Genomic DNA, 21,607 nt, shown 5'->3' with positions numbered 1-21,607 from the left:
ATTCAAGCTTCAATTGTTATCAACTAAAAACAGACTGTACAAAAGTTGTTATGTGTAAGCCTTATGGTAACCACAAAACAATAACCTTAGTAGATACACAAAAGATAAAGAGAAAGAAATCTTCATATACCACTACAGAAAATCTTCAAATCACAAAGGAAGAGAACAAGGAAAAAAGGAACAGGGGAACTACAAAACAACAGAAAGCAATTCAAAACAGCAATTACATACCTATCAATAATTACCTTAAATATAAGTGAACTAAATTCTCAACTCAAAAGACATAGAGGGACTGGATGGATAAAAAAAAAAAGAGACCCAGTTATATCCTGCCTATAAGAGACTCACTTCAGCTATAATGATACACACAGACTGAAAGTAAAGAGATGGAAAAAGATATTCCATCCAAATGGAAATCAAAAAAAGGAGGGGTAGTTATACTTATATCAGACAAAAGAGACTTTAAAACACAGACTGCAATAAGAGATAAAAAAGGTAATTATGCAATGATAAAGGGGACAATCCAACAAAAGAATACAACATTTTTAAATATTTATGCACCAACATAGGACCACCTAAGGGGGAAACGCACTGTAACACAATATTAAGGGACTTAAATACTCCACTGTCATCAATAGATTATCCAGACAGAAATTTAATACAGAAACATTGGTACTAAATGACACATTACACTATATGGATTTAATAGATATATACAGAATATTCCAACCAAAAGCAATATAATATATATTTTTTCAAATACACATAGAACAGTCTCCAGGATAGATCATATGTTAGACAACAAAACTAGTCTTAATAAATTTTAAAAAGATTGACATCATATAAAGCATCTTTTCTGACAACAATGGTATGAAATTAGTAATCAATTATAGGAAGAAAACTGGAAAAACCACAAATATGTGGATATTAAACAACTTGCTACTGAACGACTAATGGGTCAAAGAAGAAATCAAAAGAGAATAAAAAAATACCTTGAGACAAATGAAAATGGAAATACTGCATACCAAAACTTATGGGATGCAGAATTCTGAGAGAATGGTGCTATAGGAGGATCCCGAGCTCACCTCATTCCACAGACACACAGAACGAACCACCACATCAGTACAGCTAATTCAGAAAATGACCCAAAGACTGGCAGAAGAGACCTTCCACAGTTAATTGTGGAAAGGAGGCCATAATGAACAGAATAAGAGGGGCAGAGCCACAGGTGGGAACCAAACCCCTGGTTAGACTAACCACAATTGGAAGAGACACCTCAAGTACAGAGAAATAAGAGGATCAGGCCCCACCACCAGGCACCTCAGGCATGGAAGACCTGAAACTGGGAAGACAAGTTCCCATAATATTTGGCTTTGAAAACCAGAGGGGTTTAACTTCATGAGTTTTTACAATCAGCAGGGCTTAATTCTGAGTACTTTAGAAATCAGTGGGTTTATCTCCAAGAGAATCAGATGGTGATTGGAAACTAGATCCCTGCTGTTAAAGAGACAGTATAACAAATAACCCAGCTGAGATACAGCACAGAAGCAGAGTTTGAGAAGCACCTGGGCTGTATAAGTGGAGGAGACTTATTAACTAATCACAGAACATAAATTGGAAGGGCAGGGATCATTAGGAGACTTCTCAAAGAACAAAAGAGCTGGTAGATGTCTTTTCTCTAGCACTTTCCAGCCTAGATAGTTGGACACCTGCAGAAACCAGCAAGAACACTCTCTACATAGCTTCCTAAGACTGTGCACCTTACCTCTATTCTCCTGTAGATCTGCCCCCATTCAACCACCCAATAGTCCCTTCAAAGCAGCTTCTGCTAAATCTCATCCTGCAAGCAGCTCCAGCAGGGATAAACACCATTCCAAGGTGACTCCTACCTTTGGGAAAGTAGAAGATAACCACACTCACCAGTACACCCACAGTCCCAGCAGTCAAACCTTATAGCTGGCAGTGCAAAGAGGGTATCCTGCTGATCAGTGTAACTGTAATGCTGGCAAATGGACTGGGAGCAGGCATCTGGTCTGACTGTAGGCCTTACCACCAAAAAAAGCATCTCAGGAGATAATGCAGGGAGAGCATCCTGTAGGTCAGTGTGACTGCAGCCCTGGTAGATGAGCTGAGGGCAGGCATCTGGTCTGATTGTCAACACTGCCCAACTACAAGCCTGTGGCAGCCCCACACTGGCTTCTTAACAGCACAGGGACAAACCCCTGCCTAGTATGCCCACAACAGGCAAAGTGGACTATTGCACTAACTGGACTAAAGGCAAACAAGGCTCAGCCACAAAAGAGGGGCAAACAGAACCCACATAGGAGACACCACTGAAGTGCCTGGTTCTGGTGAATCGGAGACACTATGCTACAGGGCACCACAAGATTTCTTCATAGAGCCACTACTTTGAAGATCAGGAGATGTAACTGACTTATCTAATATACAGAAACAAACACAAAGAGTTAGACAAAATGAGAAGACATATGAATATATCCTGAATGAAAGAACAGGGGGAAAAAAGCAAAAGAGTTAAATGGAAAAAATATATATAAGCAATATATCTGATAACGAATTCAAAGTAATTGTCATAAAGATACTTACTGGACATGAGAAAAGACTGGATGATCTCAGTGAGACCTTCAGCAAAAAAAGAACCAATCAGAGATGAACTCAATAATTGAAATTAAAAATAAACTAGAGGAAATCAATATTAGATTAGAGGAGACAGAATCAGTAATAGATAAGAAGAGACAGAAGAACAGATCAGTGATGTGGAAGACAGGATAATTGAAAGCAACCAAGATAAAGAACAAAAACAAAAAAGAATAATAATAAATGAGAGTAAGTTAAGGGAACTCAGTGACATCATCAAACATTAACATTCACATTTAGGGATCCCAGAAGGAAAAGAGAGAGAAGAGGCAGAAAATGTATTTGAAGAAATAATAGCTGAAAACTTCTCTAATCTTGGGAAGTAAATAAAGATCCAGATCCAGGCAGCACAGACAGTCCCCAATAATATCAGCCCAAAGAGGTCCACACCAAAACACGTAGTAATTAAAATGGCAAAAACTAGTGATAAAGAATTTTAAAAGCAACAAGAAAAAATAGTTATATTCAAGGGAAATTCCATAAGGCTATCAGCTGACTTTTCAGAAGAAACTTTGCAGGCCAGAAGAGACTGGTATGATATATTCAAACTACTAAAAGGAATAAACCTGCAACCATGGAGTACCCTACCCAGCAGGGCTGTCATTCAGAACAGGAGAGATCAAGAATTTCCCAGACCAAAAACAAAAACAAAAACAAAACAAAACAAAAAACTGAAAGAGTTCATCACCATTAAGCCAGCCTTACAATAAATGTTAAAGAAAAGGCCATAATCATGAGTAACAAAATTATAAAAAGAAAAAATTTCACAGGTAACTGCAACCTTATAACAAGACTACTAATTAAGTTTAACTATATATATATATGAACTTAGAGAACCAGTATAAAGGTTAAAGCACAAAAACAGTAAAATCAATTATATCTATAAAAATCAGTCAAGGGATTCACAAAGTAAAAAGGGTGCAAAGTACGACATCCATAAAACATGTGAAGGGAAGAGTAAAACCTTTGTACTTTTAATGAGTTTAAACTTAAGCAACCATCAACTTAATATAGACTCCTATGTACATAAGATGTTACATACAAACCTAATGGTAAACACAAATAAAAAATCTGTAACAGATACACATGAAATAAAAACAAATGAATCCAAGCGTATCACTAAGCAAAGCCATCAAAACACAAGGCACAAGAGCAAGAAAAGAAAGGAACAGAGAAGAACTATAAAAACAACTATAAAATAAGTGGAAAATGGCTATAAGTACAACCTATCAATAATTACTTTAATACAAATTAACTAAATGCCTTATTTAAGGCATAGAGGGACTGCATGGATAAGAAAGTAAGACCAATCTGTATGTTGCCCTCAAGAGTCTCACTTAAGACTTAATGACAGGGGTGCCCGGGTGGCTCAGTGGGTTAAAGCCTCTGCTTTCGGCTCAGGTCGTGATCCCAGGGTCCTGGGATCAAGCCCTGCATCAGGCTCTCTGCTCAGCAGGGAGCCTGCTTCCACCTCCTCTATCTCTGCCTGCCTCTCTGCCTACTTGTGATCTCTGTCTGTCAAATAAATAAACAAAATCTTTAAAAAAAAAAAAAAGACCTAATGACATGCAGATTGAAAGTGAAGGGATAGGAAAACATTTATCATGCAAATGGAAGACAAGAAAAGCTGGGGTAATAATACTTATATCAGACAAAATAGACATTAAAACAAAGACTAACAAGAGACAGAGAAGGACACTACATAATGAGAAAGGAAAAAACTAAAAGAGGATATAAATTATAAATATTTGTACACCCAGCATGGGAACACCTAAATACATAGTGTCACTATTAACAGTCATAAAGGAAGAAACTGACAGTGATAAAACAGTAGGGGACTTTAAGACCCCACTTATATCAATGGATACATCATCCAGACAAAAAATAAAGAAGTAGTGGCTTTGAATGACACATTGGACTAGATGGATCTAATAGATATATTTAGAACATTCCATCCCAAAACATCAGAATATACATTCTTGTCAAGTGCACATGGAACATTCTGCAGAATAGATCACATGTGAAGCCACAAAACAAGTTTCAATAAACTCAAAAAGATTGAAACCATATTATGCATGCTTTCCAACCATGATGGTATGAAACTAGAAATCAACCACAAGAAAAAATGTGGAAAGAACACAAAAACATGGAGGTTAAATAACCTGCTACTGAACAATGAAGGGTCAATAAAGAAATCAAAGAGGAAATCACAAACCACAGAGAGGCAAATAAAAATGAAAGCAAAATGGCCCCAAATCTTCGATGCAGCAAAAGCTGTTCCAAGAGGAAAGATTATAGCAATACAGGCTTTCCTAAATTAAATACATAAATAAATCCTCAAATAAACAATCTAACTTTACATCTAAAGGAGCTAGAGAAAGAACAACCAAAGCTGTGAGCCAGTAGAAGGAAGGAAATAATAAAGATTAGAGCAGAAAGAAATGAAATGGAGACTTAAAAAAAACAATGGAAGAAGAGATCAATGAAACCAGGAGCTGTTTTTTTCAATAATAAACAAAAATGATAACTCTTTAGCCAGACCCATCATGAAAAAGAGAGGACTCAAATAAATAAAATTGGAGAGGAAGGAGAAATAATAAACAACACCATAGCAATACAAGGATTATAAGAGAATATTATGAATAATTATATGCCAATAAGTTCGACAACCTAGAAGAAATGGATAAATTCCTAGAAACATATAACTGTCCAAAACCAAATCAAGAAGAAATGGAAAATTTGGACAAATTACTAGCAATGAAATTTAATCAGTAATCAAAAAACTCCCAACAAACAAAACTTTAGGACCAGCTGGCTCCACAGATGAACTCTATTAAACATTTACAGTAGAGTTAAAACATATTCTTCTCAAACTATTCCAAGAAAACAAAATAGGATGTGTATACCTTCCAAATTCATTCTATAATGTTACTATTACCCTCATTACAAAAACTAGATAAAGACCTTAAAAAAAAAACAAACTGCAGGTCTATGTCCCTGAAGAATACAGATAACAAATTCACCACAAAATATTATCAAACTGAATCTAAGAATACTATAAAAAATCATTCACTATAATCAAGTGTCACTTATTCAAAGGAAGCAAATATAGATAGATGATAGACAGATAGATAGATGATAGATAGATAGATGTAGATATCATAAAAAAATGAAATCTTGCTATTTGCAACAACATGGATAGATCTAGAGGGTATAACTCTAAATAAAATAGATCAGACAGGGGCGATTGGGTGAGTCTATCAGTGAAGTGTCCAATTCTTGATCTCTACTCAGGTCTTTATCTCAGGGTTGGGAGTTTTAGCCCCATGTTGGGCTCCATACTGGGTGTGGAGCCTACTTAAAAAAAAAACCCAAAACAAAAAACGTTAGGGGGTGTCTGGGTGGCTCAGTGGGTTAAACCTCTGCCTTTGGCTTAGGTCATGATCTCAGGGTCCTGGGATGGAGCCCCACATCAGGCTGTCTGCTCAGCCTGCCTCTCTGCCTGCTTGTGATCTCTGTCTGTCAAATAAATAAATAAATAAAATCTTTTAAAAAATAAGTTAGAGAAAGACAAATACCATGTGATTTTACAATATGTGAAATTTAAGAAACAAAGCAAATGAACAAACAAAAAAAAGTGACAGACTCTTAAATACAGAGCACAAAAATGGTTGCCAGAGCAGAGGTGGATGGGTTATGGGTGAAAAAGGTGGAGGTTAAGAGTATACTTTTCCTAATGAGCACCAAGTAATGTATAGAATTGTTGAATCATTATATTGTACACCCAAAACCAATATAACATTGTATGTTAATTATACTTTATGTATACTTTATATATATATTTATATATACTCTCTATATATATATATTGACTAATTGAATATAATTTTTAAAAAACTGAAGAAATAAGAAAATCTCAAATGAACAACCTAACTTTATACTTCAAAGAAATAGAATAAGACCAAGTGAAACCCAAAGTTAGTAAAAGGAAATCACTAAGATTAGAACAGCAATAAATACAATTGAAACTAAAAAGACAATAGATCAATGAAGCAAAGAGGTGATTCCCTTAAAAGATAAACAAAACTGACAAATCTTTAACTACACTCACCCTGAAAACAAAGAAAAGTGTCAAATAAATAAAATCAGAAATGAATGAAGAAAATTACAACTGATATCACAGAAGTACAAAGGATCATAAAGGAGTACCATGAATGATTTACACACCAACAAATTGGAAACCTAGAAGAAATGAATGAATTACTCGAAACATAAAACCACAAAGACTGAATCATAAAGATACAGAAAATCTGAGCAGACAGATTACTAGTAGGGAGACTTACTCAATAATCAGAAACCTCCCAACAGGGGTGCCTGGGTGGCTCAGTCAGTTGGGTATCTGCCTTCAGCTCGGGTCATGATCCTGGGGCCCTAAGCTTGAGCCCTGCATCAGACTCCCTGCTCAGCAGGGATTCTGCTTCTCCATCTTCCTCTGCCATCTCCACTGCTTGTGCTCTCCTCTCTCTCTCTCTCTCTATCTCCCTCCCTCCCTCTCTCTTTCTCCCTCTCTTTCTCTCAAATAAATAAAATCTTAAAACAAATACCTCCAACAAACAAATGTCCAGGGCCAGACACATTCACTAGTAAATTCTATCAAACATTAAAAAACAATACCAATCCTTCTCAAATTCTTTCAAAAAATAGAAGGAACACTTCCAAACTCCTTCTATGAGGCCAACATTACCCTGATACCAAGACCAGACAAGAATGTCACAAGAAAAGAAATTTACAGGCCAGGGACACCTGGGTGGCTCAGTCGGTTAAGCCACTGCCTTTGGCTCAGGTCATGATCCCAGGGTCCTGGGATTGAGTCCCACATCAGGCTCCTAGCTCAACAGGGAGCCTGCTTCTCTCTATGCCTCTGCCTGCCACTCTGCCTGCTTGTGTGTGCTCTCTCCCTCTCTTCTCCCTCTGACAAATAAATAAATAAAATCTTTTTAAAAAATTACAGGCCAAATAGCTCTGGTGAACATAGATGAAAAAATCCTCAACAAAATATTAACAAGCCAAATTCAACAGTACATAAAAGGATCATACACTGTAATCAAGTGGGATTTAGTCTAAGGATGCAAGCCTGGTTCAACATGCACAAACCAATTAATATGATACCCCACATTAACAAAATGAAAAATAAAAATTATATGATCATTTCATGGGGCACCTTGGTGGCTCAGTCAGTTAAGCATCTCCCTTCGGCTTGGGTCATGGTCCCAGGGTCCTGGAATTGAGTCCCATGATGGGACTGCTCAGTAGGGAGCCTGCTTCTCCCTCTCCCCCTGCTCATTCTCTCTCTCTCTCTCTCTCTCTCTCTCTCCCTCTCTCTCTCTCCCTCTCTCTCTCAAATAAAAATCTTTAAAGAAAAAAATATGATCATTTCAATAGATGGAGAAAATCACTTGACAGGATTTGACATTTATGATAAGAACTCTCAACAAAGTGGATATAGAGAAAATATACTTCAACATGATAAAGGCCATATATGACAAGCTCACAGCTAATATCATACTCAATGGTGAAAAACTTTCAGCTTTTTCTCTAAAATCAGGAGCATGACAAGGATACCTACTCTCCTTACTATTATTCCACATCATATTAGAAGTCTTAGGGGGAAAAAGGAAAAGAAGAAAGGAAAGTCATCCAGTTATAAAATGAATAAGTCACAGAGCTAAAAAGAAGTAAAGCATAGGGAATAGAGGCAACAATATTGTAGTAACATTGTATGGTGACTACACTAATCATGGTGAGAATTGAATGATATATAGAGTTATTGGATCAATATGTTGTACACCTGAAGCTAATATAACATTGTATGTCAATAGCACTTCAATAATAAATTCTTTAAGGCATACAAATCATAAAAGAAGTAAAGCTGTCATTATTTGCATATGACATATTATATATAGAAAACCCTAAAGAGTTTACAAAAATCTGTTAGAACTAATAAATTCAGTAAAACTGCAAGATTCAAAATTAATATACAAAAATCTGTTGCATTTGTAAATACTAATTATCAGAAAGAAATTAAGAAAACAGTCTCATTGATAATTGCATCAAAAAGAATAAAATACCTAGGAATAAGTTTAACCAAGGAGATGAAAGAACTGTACTCTGAAAACTGCAAGATATTGATGAAAGAATTTAAGTAAGGCACAAATAAATGGAAAAATATTTTGTGCTCAAGGATTGGAAGAATAAATATTGTTAAAACGTCTATACTGCCCAATGTAAGGTACAGATTCAAAACGGTCCCTATCAAAATTCCAATGGGGATTGTCGGCGTGGCTCAGTCTGTTAAGCATCTGACTCTCGATTTCAGCTCAGGTCAAAATCTCAGAGTCATGAGATTGAGTTCCGTATCAGGCTCTGCACTCAGTGTGGAGTCTGCTTGGAATTTTCTTTCTCTCCCTCTCCCTCTGCTCCTCCACCAAACTTATACACAAACATGCTCACATGCTCTAAATATATACATACATATATGCATGTACATATACATACATACATACATACATACATAAAATCTGTTTTAAAAATTCTAATGGGATTTTTCACAGAAATAGAACAATCCCAAAATTTGTATGGAACCACAGTAGACCCCAAATAACCAACACAATCCTGAGAAAGAAGAACAAACAGGAGCATCATACTCCATGACTTAAAACTATATTATAAAGTCATAGTAATAAAAACAATATGGTATTAGCACATAGATCAATGGAACAAAAGAGAGAGTACAGAGATAAACCCACGCATATCTGGTCAACTGATTGGCAAAGGAGCCAAGAATATACAATGAAAAAAGGAGTCTTTTCAATAAATGGTGCTAGAAAAAGTAGACAGCCACATGAAAAAAGAATGAAACAGGATCCCTATCTCATACCAATCACAAATAATAACTCAAATGAATTCAAGTCTTGAATGTAAGACCTGAAACCGTAAAACTCCTAAAAGAAAACACAAGTGGTAAGTTCCTTGATATCAAACATGCCATGGTTTCTTTGGATTTAACATCAAAAGTAAAGACAACAATGGAAAAGATAAACAAGTGAAATTACTAAAAAACCTTCTGCAGAGGAGGAGTTATGATGAGAGGAGTAGGGGTACCCTAAGCTTGCCTTGTCCCTCAAACACAGCTAGATAAATAACAAATCAGTTTGAACAACCAAGAAATCAATCTGAGGACTGAGAGAGGAAAACTGCACAAGTAGAGGTAGCAAAATGACCTCATCATCGAAGATAGGAGCTGCGGAGAGTTATTTGGAGGAGAAAGGAACTTCGGGTGCTGTATAGGGGAGGGAGCCCTGATCACAGAGAGAGGAGCAAGAGAGAAAGAGAGACAGAAAAAGTGAAAGTGTGTGCAGGGGGTTGCACAAGAAAAATTCTTCCCCAAAATCATTGACTAAGAAAAGAAGAGGGGCTGAACACCACAAGTTTTTTTTTAAGTGACAAAGCAAAAAGTCTGAAGCTTTAGAGTCCATACAATCACCAATGTCATGTCTGGTGGGCTTGGTGGTATTCCAGTGGGGCAGGGATCAGGGAGCGGGCAGTGTGGTCTGAGGAGCCCCTGGGTCACACAGGGACAAACAGTTCCCCTGCTTGGAGTGAATTTAGGAGAGGTGGCATGGCCTCTTCAGGGACAAAAGATCCAGTGGGGACCATTTGAGCTGCCCCATTCACTAGCATAGGAACAGAGACACCAGTTGAGGACAGCAATCCTTGGTGCTGGGTTTGGGCTGTGCTTTCCCATAAACTCCAAACCACTGTGCAGTTTCACAACTAATTTCCTAGACAAAATGGCACTGGCCATAGCATGGTAAACCCTCCCCCTAGAGGATCAGTGCAGATCTGTGTCACATAGATCTCTAAAATTTGGAGATTAGAAATCCAGCTGAATGCCTGAGATCAAACACAGGAGTACTGTGCCACCTGGCAGGCAGACAGCCTAAGCAAAGACAGGGTGAAGGCAGGGATCTGGCAGAAGAGGGAACAGAACAGGGGTAATTGTTTGCTCTTCTGTGTGGGCTTCCTGAAGAGTGGTGGGTGCGAACTCCCTGCTCCAGGTAGGAGACGACAGGGGAAGGCCACTTTCTTCCCTGCCCATCAGCACTAACCAACCTCAGTGAGCAAAACAGCACCAACTCATGGAGGCTGGAGCCACTTTCAATGAGCTCTGCCTCCCCTGCACACTGCAAGTGCATCTCTGCTAGGGCAAGTCTGCCTGAGAATCAGCTGCAGTGGGCCCCACCCCCAGAAGACCAGCACAAACTCCTTCATGCACCAAGTCTACTGGTCATAGAATGCTGCACAGCTTCAGCTCTAGGGGGAATAGGATCTAGCTTCCTTTTTTTTTTTTTTTTTGGATATAGCTTCTTTTAACAAGCAGACCAAAGCACACCTAGGCTTTAGCTTCCTTTTGTTTGTTTGTTTTCTTGGACCTTTTCTTAATATAACCATTACTCTCAGGAGCAGGAATATAACATGCTTTCCTAATAAAAAAACAGTGACCTGGACAAAATGACAAGATGGAGAAACTCATCCCAAAAGAAAGAACAGAAAGAAGTCATAGCCAGGGATTTAATTAATACAGATACAACTAAGATATCTGAACTAGGATTTACAAAAATAATCATAAGAATACCAGCTGGGCTTGAGAAAAGTATGGAAGAAACTAGAGAATCCCTTACTGCAGAGATAAAAGTATTAAAAACTAGTCAGGCCAAAATAAATAATGCTATAACTGAGATGCAAAACTGACTACATACAATGACAATGAGGATGGATGAAGCAGAGGAACAAATCAGTGATATAGAAGATAAAATTATAGAAAATAGTGAATCACAAATGTAGACCTAGGGAATTCAGTTTCTCCTTAAAATGTAACAATGTTCATGTCATAGAAGTCCAGGAAGAAGAAAAAGAAAATAGAGCAGAAGGTTTATTTGAGCAAATTATAGCTGAAAACTTCCCTAATCTTGGATAAGAAATAGACATTTCAATCCAAGAAGCACAGAGAATTCCCATTAAATACAATAAACCCAGCCATCAACAAGACATATCATAGTCAAATTCACAAAATACACAGACAAGGAAAGAATCCTGAAAGCACCAAGAGGAAAAAAAAAGTCCTTAACCTACAAGATAATACAGATCAGGTCATAGCAGGTCTGTCCACAAAAACATGGCAGGCCGGAAGACAGTGGCAGGATATACTCAACATGCTGAATGAGAAAAACATGCAGCCAGAATACTTTATCTAGCAAGGCTATCATTCATAATCGAGGGAGAGAGAAAGAGTTTCCCAAACAAACAAACAAATGAATGAAAAGGAGTTTGTGACCACTAAACCAGCCCTGCAAGAAATAGTAAAGGGGGACTCTTTGAGTAGGGGGAAAAAAGACAAAGGCAACAAAGACTAGAAAGGAACAGAAAACATCACCAGAAACACCAAATTCACGGGTAACACAATGGCTCTAAATCCGTATCTATCAATAATCACACTCATTGTAAAGGGACTAGATGTTCCAATCAAGATGTAAGGTATCAGAACGGATAAAAAAAACAAGACCCATCCATATGCTGTCTATAAGAGACTCATTTTAGACCAAGACACCTACAGATTGAAAGTGAGGAGATGGAGAACCATCTATTATGATAATGGATATCCAAAAGAAAGCCAAAGTATCCATACTTATATCAGAAAAATGAGATTTTAAACCAAACTGTAATAAGAGATAAAGAAGGGCATTATATCCTAATTAAGGGGTCTATTCATTAAGAAGATCTAACAATTGTAAGAATCTATGCCCCCAACTTGGGAGCACCCAAATATATAAATCAATTAATAACAAACATAAAGAAACTCATGGATAATAATACAATAACAGTAGGGGACATTAATACCCCACTTATAGCAATGGACAGATCATCTAAACAGAAAATCAATAAGGAAACAATGGCTTTGAATGACACACTGCACCACATGAATTTAACAGGTATATTCAGAACATTTCATGCTAAAGCAGCAGAATACACATTCTTTTTGAGTGCACATAGAACATTCTCCACAATAGATCACATACTGACTGGGTCACAAATCAGTCTTCAACAAGGGAAAAATGGAGATCATACAATGCATATTTTCTGACCACAATGTTATGAAACTTGAAGTCAACCACAAGAAAAAATTTGGAAAGGCCAAAAATACATGGAAATTAAAGAATGTCTTAAGAATATCTTACTAAAGAATGAATGGGTTAACCAGCAAATTAAAAAAGAAATTGAAAAAAAAATACACGGAAGCAAATAAAAGTGAAAACATATCAGTCCAAAACCTTTGGGATGCAACGAAGGCAATTCTAAGAGGGAAGTATATTGCAATATAGGCCTACCTCAAGAAGCAAGAAAAGTCTCAAAAATACAACCTAACTTCACACCTAAAGAAAGTAGAAAGAGAACAGCAAATAAAGCCTAAACCCAGCAGAAGAAGGGAAATAATTAAAATTAAAGCAGAAATAAACAACATAGGAAAAAAAGTAAAACAGATCAGTGAAACTAAGAGCTGGTTCTGTGAAAGAATTAATAAAATTGATAAACCCCCAGCCAGACTTATCCCAAAAAGAAAGGACCCAGATAAATAAAATCATGAATGAAAGAGGAGAGATCAAAACCAACACCACAGAAATCCAATCAATCATAAGAGAATATTATGAAAAAAATATGTGCCCACAAACTGAGCAATCTGGAAGAAATGGAGGAATTCCTACAAACATACTAACTGCCAAAACTGAAACAGGATGAAATAGAAAATTTGAGTAGATCCACAACCACCAAAGAAATGGAATCAGGAATCAAAAATTTACAAACAAACAAACGTCCAGGGCCAGATGGCTTCCCAGGGAAATTCTACCAGACATTTGAAAAAGAGTGTATACCTAGTCTTCTCAAACTGTTCCAAAAAATGCAAAAGGAAGGAAAACTTCCAAACTCATTCCACCGAGCCAACATTACTTTGATTCCAAAACCAAAGACCTCACTGAGAAAGAGAACTACAGGTCAATATCCCTGATGAACATGGATGCAAAAATTCTCAATAAGATACTAGTAAATTGAATCTAAAAGTACATTAAAGGAATTATTCACCACAATCAGGAGATATTTATTCCTGGGCTGCAGGGGTGGTTTAACATCTGCAAAATCAATCAATGTTGATGCACCACATTAATAAAAGAAAGGATAAGAATCATATGATCCTCTTAATAGATGCAGAAAAAGTATTTGACAAAACACAGCATCCATTCTTGATAAAAGCCCTCAGTCAAGTAGGGATAGATGGAACATATTTCAACATCATAAGTGCCTTATAGGAAAGACCTACAGTGAATATCATCCTCAATGGTGAAAAACTGAAAGCTTTTCCTCTACAGTTGGAACAAGACAAGGATGTTAACTCTCACCATTACTATTCAACATTGTACTGGAAGTCTTACCCTCAGTGATCAGACAACAAAAAGAAATAAAAGGCATCTGAATCAGCAGGGAAGAAGTCAAACTTTCACTATTTGCAGACATCCTACTCTATATAGAAAACCTGAATAAATTCACCAAAAATTTACTAGAACTAACACATGAATTCAGCAAAGTTGCAAGACATAAAGTCAACGTACAGAAATCTGTTGCATATCTATACACCAATAATGAAGTAGCAGAAAAAGAAACCAAGTATTTGATCCCATTTTAATTGCACCAAAAACAATAAGATACCTGGGAATAAACCTAATTGAAGAGGTAAAGATCTGTACTCTGAAAACTATAGAACACTTATGGAAGTAATTGAAGAGGACAAAAAGAAATGGAAAAACATTCCATGCTCATGAATTAGAAGAACAAACATGGTTCAAATGTCCATACTACTCAAAGCAATCTACACATTTAATACAATCCCTATCAAATACCAATAGCATTTTTCACAAAGCTAGAACAAATTTTAAAATTTGTACAGAACCACAAAAGACCCCAAAGAGCCAAAGCAGTCTTGAAAAAGAAAAGCAAATCTGGAGGCATTGTGATTCTGAACTTCAAGCTATATTACAAAGTTATAGTCATCAAGACAGTATGGTATTGGCCCAAAAACAGACACATGGATCAAGGGAACAGAATATAGAACCCAGAAATGAACCCACAACTATATGATCAACTAACCTTTGACAAATAAGGAAGGAATATCCAATGGAAAGCAGACAGTCTCTTCAATAAATAGTGTTGGGAAAACTGGACAGCAACATGCAGAAGAATGAAACTGGATCACTTACACCATACACAAAAATAAAATCAAAATGGATGAAAGACCTAAAAGTGAGACAGGAAACTATCAAAATCCTAGAGGAAAACAGAGGCAGCAACCTCTTTGACCTTGGCCATAGCAACTTCTTGCTAGACATATCGCTGGAGGCATGGGAAACAAAAGCAAAAATGAACTATTAGGACTTCATCAAGATAAAAAGCTTCTGCACAGTGAAGGAAACAATCAACATAACTAAAGGGCAGCCTACAGAATGGGAGAAGATATTTGCAAATAACATAGTATCAAAAATGTATAAAGAATGTATTAAACTCAACCCCCAGAAAACAAATAATCCTGTTAAGAAATGGGCAGAAGACATGAATAGACATTTTTCCAAAGAAGACATATAGATGGCTAACAGACACATGAAGAGATGCTCAATATCACTAATCATTATGGAAATACAAATCCATACCACGATGACTTCACACATCAGAATGGCTAAAATTAACAACATGAGAAACAACAGGTGTTGGTGAGGAGGCCAAGAAAGGGGAGCCCTTTTGCCCTGGTGGTGGGAATGCAAACTGAGGCAAACTACTCTGGAAAGCAGTATGGAGGTTCCTCAAAAAGTCAAAAATAGAACTACACTATAACCCAGCAATTGCACTATTAGGTATTTACCCAAAAGATACAAAAGTACAGATTTGAAGGAGTACATGCACCCCCATGTTTATAGCGACATTGTCAACAATAGTCAAACTATGGAAAGAGCCCGAGTGTCCATTGACTGATGTATGGATAAAGAAAAAGTGTTATATCTATACAAAGGACTATTACTCAGCCATCAAAAAGAATGAAATCTTGCTGTTTGCCATGATGTAGACAGATCTATAGTGTGCTATGCTAAGTGAAATAAGTCAGTCAGAGGAAGACAAATACTATGTGATTTCACTCATATGTGGAATTTAGGAAACAATACAGATGAACATGTGGGAAGGAAAAAGAAACAAGATGGGGAGGCAAACCATAAGAGTCTCTTAAAGTTAGAGAACAAACTGAGGGTTGATGGAAGGAGGTGGATGGAAGATGGGTTGAATGGGTGATGAGTATTAAGGAGGGCACTTGTTATGATGAGCAGTGGGTGTTACATGTAATTGTTGAATCACTAAATTCTACTCCTGAAAGCAATATATATTTTAACTAACTAGAATTTAGGTAAAAATTTGGGAAAAATAATGCAGAGCTTGTGCACAGCAAAGGAACCACCAGTAAAAGGAAAAGGCAAGCCGCTGAATGGGAGAAAATATTTGTAAATCACATATATGATAAAGGTAAATATCCAAAATATATAAAGAAGTCATATAACTCAATAGCAGAAAGCAAACAATCCAATTAGAAAATGGGCAAATAATCTGAATAGATCTTTTTCTAAGGAAGACATACATATGGTAAACAAGTATATGAAAAAGTACTGAACATCTATGATCATCAGGGAAATGCAAATCAAAACCACAATAAGATATCACTTCACACCTGTTAGAATAGCTATTATCAAAAAGAGAAGACATAAATGTTGATGAGGATATGAAGAAAAGGGAAAACTCATGCACTCTCAGTAGGAATGTAAATTGGTGCAACTACTATTGAAAACAGTGAGACTTTCCTTTAAAAATTAAAAATAGAACTACTATTTGAGCTAGCAATTCAACTTCTGTGTTTTTATCTGAGAAAAATGAAAACACTAGTTCAAAATCATATAGGCACCCTCATGTTCACTGAAACACCATTTACAATAGTCAAGATATGAAAACAACATTAAGTGTCAAGATATGGACACAACATAAGTGCTGTATGAATGAAGAAAATATGGTAGATGTATATGCAATGGAATATTATTCAGCCCTAAAAATGAAGGAAATCTTGCCATTTGCAACAACATGGAAGAACCTTAGGGCATTATACTACATAAAATGAGTCAGACAGAGAATGAGAAATACTATATGATCTCACATATATATGAATTTTTTAAAAAATGAGCTCATGCATATGCGGAGGGGGGAAATGGGCAAAATAGATGAAGGTGGTCAAAAGATACAAAATTCCAGTTATAAAATAAATAAGTTATCAGGATATCATGAACAGCATAGTGACTATAGTTAATATGCTATTTTGCCTATTTCCAAGTTGCTAAGAGTATAGACCTTAAAATTTCCCGTCATAAGAAAAAACTGTAATTATGTATGGTGACAGATATTAACTACACTTACTGTGGTGATCATTTTGTAATATATATAAATATCAAATCGTTATGTTGTACACCTGGAACTGATAAAATGTTATATGTCAATTATGTCTCAATTTTAAAAAAGAGAGAGAGAGACAACTCTGGTTGTCCTCTGGCTCTCTTTTAATTGCTTTTGTGTAATCAAGCCAGGTTCACGTCCTCTAAGAACTGTGAAATTGTCTAGGAAATGGTACCTAAAAATATCAGAAATTTGGGAAATATGACCACTTGTGGGAAAGGCAGCAGAATCTCAGTTCTGCCACTTCCCAGCTGTTTGACCTTGAGCAAGATTCTTCACCTCTCCAAACTTTTGTATCCTCATTTCTAAAATGAACCTAATAATGTGTTCCCTACCATACAGAGTTGTTGTAAGGATTGAAGTGTAATAGCATATTAACAGGATTAGTACTCTTAAAATCCAAGTAAGTTCCCTATTCTGTAGGCCACTAAGATTGTGCCCTATGGCTACTGTCTTCTTAATGCCTGTGATGGGTATCTTCTGAAAGCTACCTTTGAAAGGAACAGAGTTCAGAGCCCACCTTCAGGATAGTGCCTGCTGAAGTTGGGAAGGGTGTGTCCAGTTTGAGACAGGGGAATGTGTATGGCACGAAATGTCAGAAAGGGAGATGTTAACACTGGGGACTCAAATCTTGGAACTGGAACTCAAGACTAATCAATTGTATCCTTTTCTCTCCCCTCCCTTTTTTTCTCTGTTCTTCTCTTGTCGTTTCAGGTGCATGATGACTGCCGGGGACGGTTTTCCAAGGAATGCTGGTTTGGAAGTCATCGAACATCAGTCATTCCTCCCACTGCCCTCAGCGACCCTAAAGGAGATGGTGAGTACCCAAATTTCAACCTCAGAATGTATTTCACTGGGGAAGGAGGAAAGGTGATAAGACTGGGGAAATTTTAAAATTAATTTTAATTAAATTATTATTTTCAACCAGTAAATGGGGAAGTAGGAATGTGTATATATGTAGAGACAGCTCATGTTTCTTTTTAGACCTTTGGGATAATGACTGTTGATGTTTATGGCATATATGTATGTGGGCATGTTCTCTGTAGGCTTTGTCCCAATTGTTCCTGAATTATCAGACTTGATTCCAGTTTTTCATGATTTTCAGACACTAGATAATCCATAAAATAAGTTTGCTTGCATCCAGGTGGGCAGGGAAGAACTACATAAAGGCCCAGGTCATATTATTTTTAGAATGGACACTAACACCAAGGTCGACTCCAAATCTGAAACTAGCATGATTATTGCCCCAACATGCTCTGTTGATGCTTTGTCAATTCCTAAACTCAAGTGATTTATTGAGAATTCTTTCATAATGTGCTGAAAGGCTACAAAGAGATCCAAGATAAGAACATTTCCAGAGCTTATGGTTATTGTCGACCCAGGATATTGATATAGTATGACAATATATAGATTAAGGTAGCATATGGTAAGCACCAAAGGAGTTACACTTGGAGACACTTGGAGATCAGAAATTATTAAGACTGTCAACTAATTGCAAGATGTTGCATAGAAAGGAGGCAAAAATGAAATAAATGCAGCAAGAATAAGCTTTCTTTAGAGTCTTCTCTCAGAAGTTCTAGAGATGTTAGAACAGATAAAACAGGGGCAAAGCAGAGGGATGTTTTGTCCAGTTTGTGTTTGTCTTTATTATTAAATAATGATGAGACTTAGAAACAACATGATGTAAAGGGAAAAAACAAAGACCAGGCAACCATGAGTTTTAGTCACTTACTAGCTAGGTGACCTTGAGTAAGTCACTTACATTCTCTGAGCTTCACTTTCCACATCTAATTGGGAATGATAACTGCGTATTGGGAGGATAAGTGATAATATGTAAAGGGCTTGAATATCAAGAAACATAGCCCCAAAGGACAACAAAATTAAATCACTAGTCTTCTAGCCTAATGAAAACTGTAGACCCCCACAAGGATATTTCACTCTAGCCATCGCTGACAATACCTTTTTGAATATACCTCCCCTCCCCCACTTTTTCCTTAAAGAGACTCTCCTTTTTGCCATTGAGTTGTTCATTTGCTTCTCATATTACTCATTATTAAGTAATGGGTACTCTCAAGATCAAAATCACACATCACAGCTAAAAAGAGCTGACCTATTTTACAAACACTAAAGAATTTAGAAATCTAATATATTTACCAACTGACACACTACTGTTTCACAAAGCCAGCAGAGAGATTCACTGCCCATTAATTTCAGTTTGTGTAGTTAGCTTCACTCTATATATGGTTAATTTCACTTACTGGAGCTAAAGTTCAAACACTGCCTGGAATGTTTTCATTTATATTTCACTAATATACTAATTTACCCATCTCTGACATGTGGGATGTCCACTGGTCTGGATGTGATTAGTGAACCGGCATTTCATTGACTTAAAAATTTTCCCCATACTGATGCTTGCTGCTCACTTTGTCATCAAGGAAGAGCTAGCGTTGGCTGACAGAAAAGAAAAGAAAGAAGAGTTTGTAGTTTCTTCAGTCAGAGAACAGAAGGGGGCAAGGATTCTGTAGCCATTACAACGGAGTTTTATAACTAGACATAGCACATGTGCACATGTGTGCACCCATATATATACACACTCAGAGACACTCTAGTCTCTTCCAGTTCATTTTCCAACCCTAATACAGATACATCCAGATAGACATTGGTACAAGGAATGAGCCATTCACACAGGTTTCTTCAAGCAAGCATGTTCATATGTTCCCATAATGACATGCATAGACACAAAGCTAACTTCACTCAGAGGTGCATGCATATATTATTCTCAGATCTACTCAAATATTTACCCACATAAGTCATCTACCAGACAGTTAACTAGAGAGGTGTTGAGGTGGATGACTTGGTAAATAAGAGATGTTTGGCTGGATAGAAAAAGGAAGAGACTGGGGGAAAATGGGATTGATAGAAGAGAAAAAGTAGCAAATTAGTCACCCAAGCAAACTCAAGCTGCCATGAAAGTCAATCTAGTCCTGAAATCTGAGACTTTGCTCATACCAGTGGGGAACCTAGGGAAGATGTCTAAGCAGAATGAAGGATGCCCACCTCAGCATCCCACCAATCACCCCAAATAGGTATAAGGAGCTGCAAACTCTTCTTTATAATTAGCCCAAAAGGCTTTGTGCTTCTTGTCCTTATGGAAGTTCGGTTTTTTGGGGGGTTTGTTTTTTTTTTTTTTATCTTATACCTCTTCCTATTCTTTTGTTTTGTTTTGTTTTTTAACAAGAATTTTTTCTTTTCTTTATTTCTAACTTTATTTTTTATGTTGTGTTAGTCACCATACAGTACGTCATTAGTTTTTGATGTAGTATTCCATGATTCATTGTTTATTACACCCAGTGCTTCATGCATCACTTCTTTTTTTTTAAGATTTTATTTATTTATTTGATAGAGAGCATGAGAGGAGAGAGATCAGTGGGAGAAGCAGACTCCCTGCTGAGCAGGGAGCCTGATGTGGGACTCGATCCCAGGACTCCAGAATCATGACCTGAGCTGAAGGCAGTTGCCCAACCAACTGAGCCACCCAGGCGCCCCATGCATCACTTCTTATTCTTGTTATAGATCATCAACTAATGGCATTGCTACTTTCTTTTGCTTTCCACCAATGACATAATATTGCCTAGAATTACCTGAGCTAAGCCATTCTTTTTGTGTGGTATCTCATCTAATGCCCTATGAGTTAGTTTCGAGCCTTTCCTTCGAGTCATCTACATTCTTGATCCTGAATCTCACTCTTGAGAGACTTTCTTTCAATAACAGTTGTACTCAGGTGCATTATGAGGGTTAGATGAACTAACATTTGTTAAAGATGGTTTTAAAATACAGGAAGAAGATTGGTAAGCCATCCTTATGCTAATTTAACATCCTTCTGTGGTATGAACTGAACAAATTTGAGAGAGACTATAGACCCCCTGTTTTGCGGCACTGTGCTTGTATTAATGCAGCTCAAAGAAGCATGAGATTTTTCTTGAAAAGCTCTTTCAGGCTGTTGGGCCATCTGTAGTTTAAAGTCAACTTAAATCCTCTAAGCCCTTTTCACACTTGATGCTGCCAAACCAAGTTCGTGTTGTCCTATTCCAGTATGATTTATGTCCTTGGTCCTAAAAATCCTGGCTTCACATTTATCCTATTTTCATCTTGTTGACTTTGACCTATCCGCCCTTTGAGGTTATTTTTCAATCTTTATTCTATTTTTTTAAAGATTTTATTTATTTATTTGAGAGAGAGAGACACAGCGAGAGAACACAAGCAGAGGGAGTGGGGAGGGAGAAGCAGGCTTCCCGCCAAACAGAGAGCC

General features: G+C 36.9%; 1 protein-coding gene across 1 annotated transcript in view; it reads left to right on the top strand.

Annotated features, from left to right (window-relative positions):
• The window catches only part of DGKK (diacylglycerol kinase kappa), a 152,182-nt gene that overhangs the window by 84,700 nt on the left and 45,875 nt on the right, over positions 1-21,607 (top strand). The window contains exon 8 of the mRNA XM_032842987.1: positions 18,013-18,115. Coding sequence (XP_032698878.1) covers positions 18,013-18,115 — 103 coding nt within the window. The remainder of the gene's footprint in view (positions 1-18,012; positions 18,116-21,607) is intronic.

This window comes from Lontra canadensis, unplaced genomic scaffold (assembly GCF_010015895.1).
Source record: "Lontra canadensis isolate GAN:19392208 unplaced genomic scaffold, GSC_riverotter_1.0 scaffold134, whole genome shotgun sequence".
Classification (NCBI taxonomy): Eukaryota; Metazoa; Chordata; class Mammalia; order Carnivora; family Mustelidae; genus Lontra; species Lontra canadensis.
Note: the sequence above shows the minus strand (reverse complement) of the source record. Positions and strands in the feature narration are given on the sequence as shown.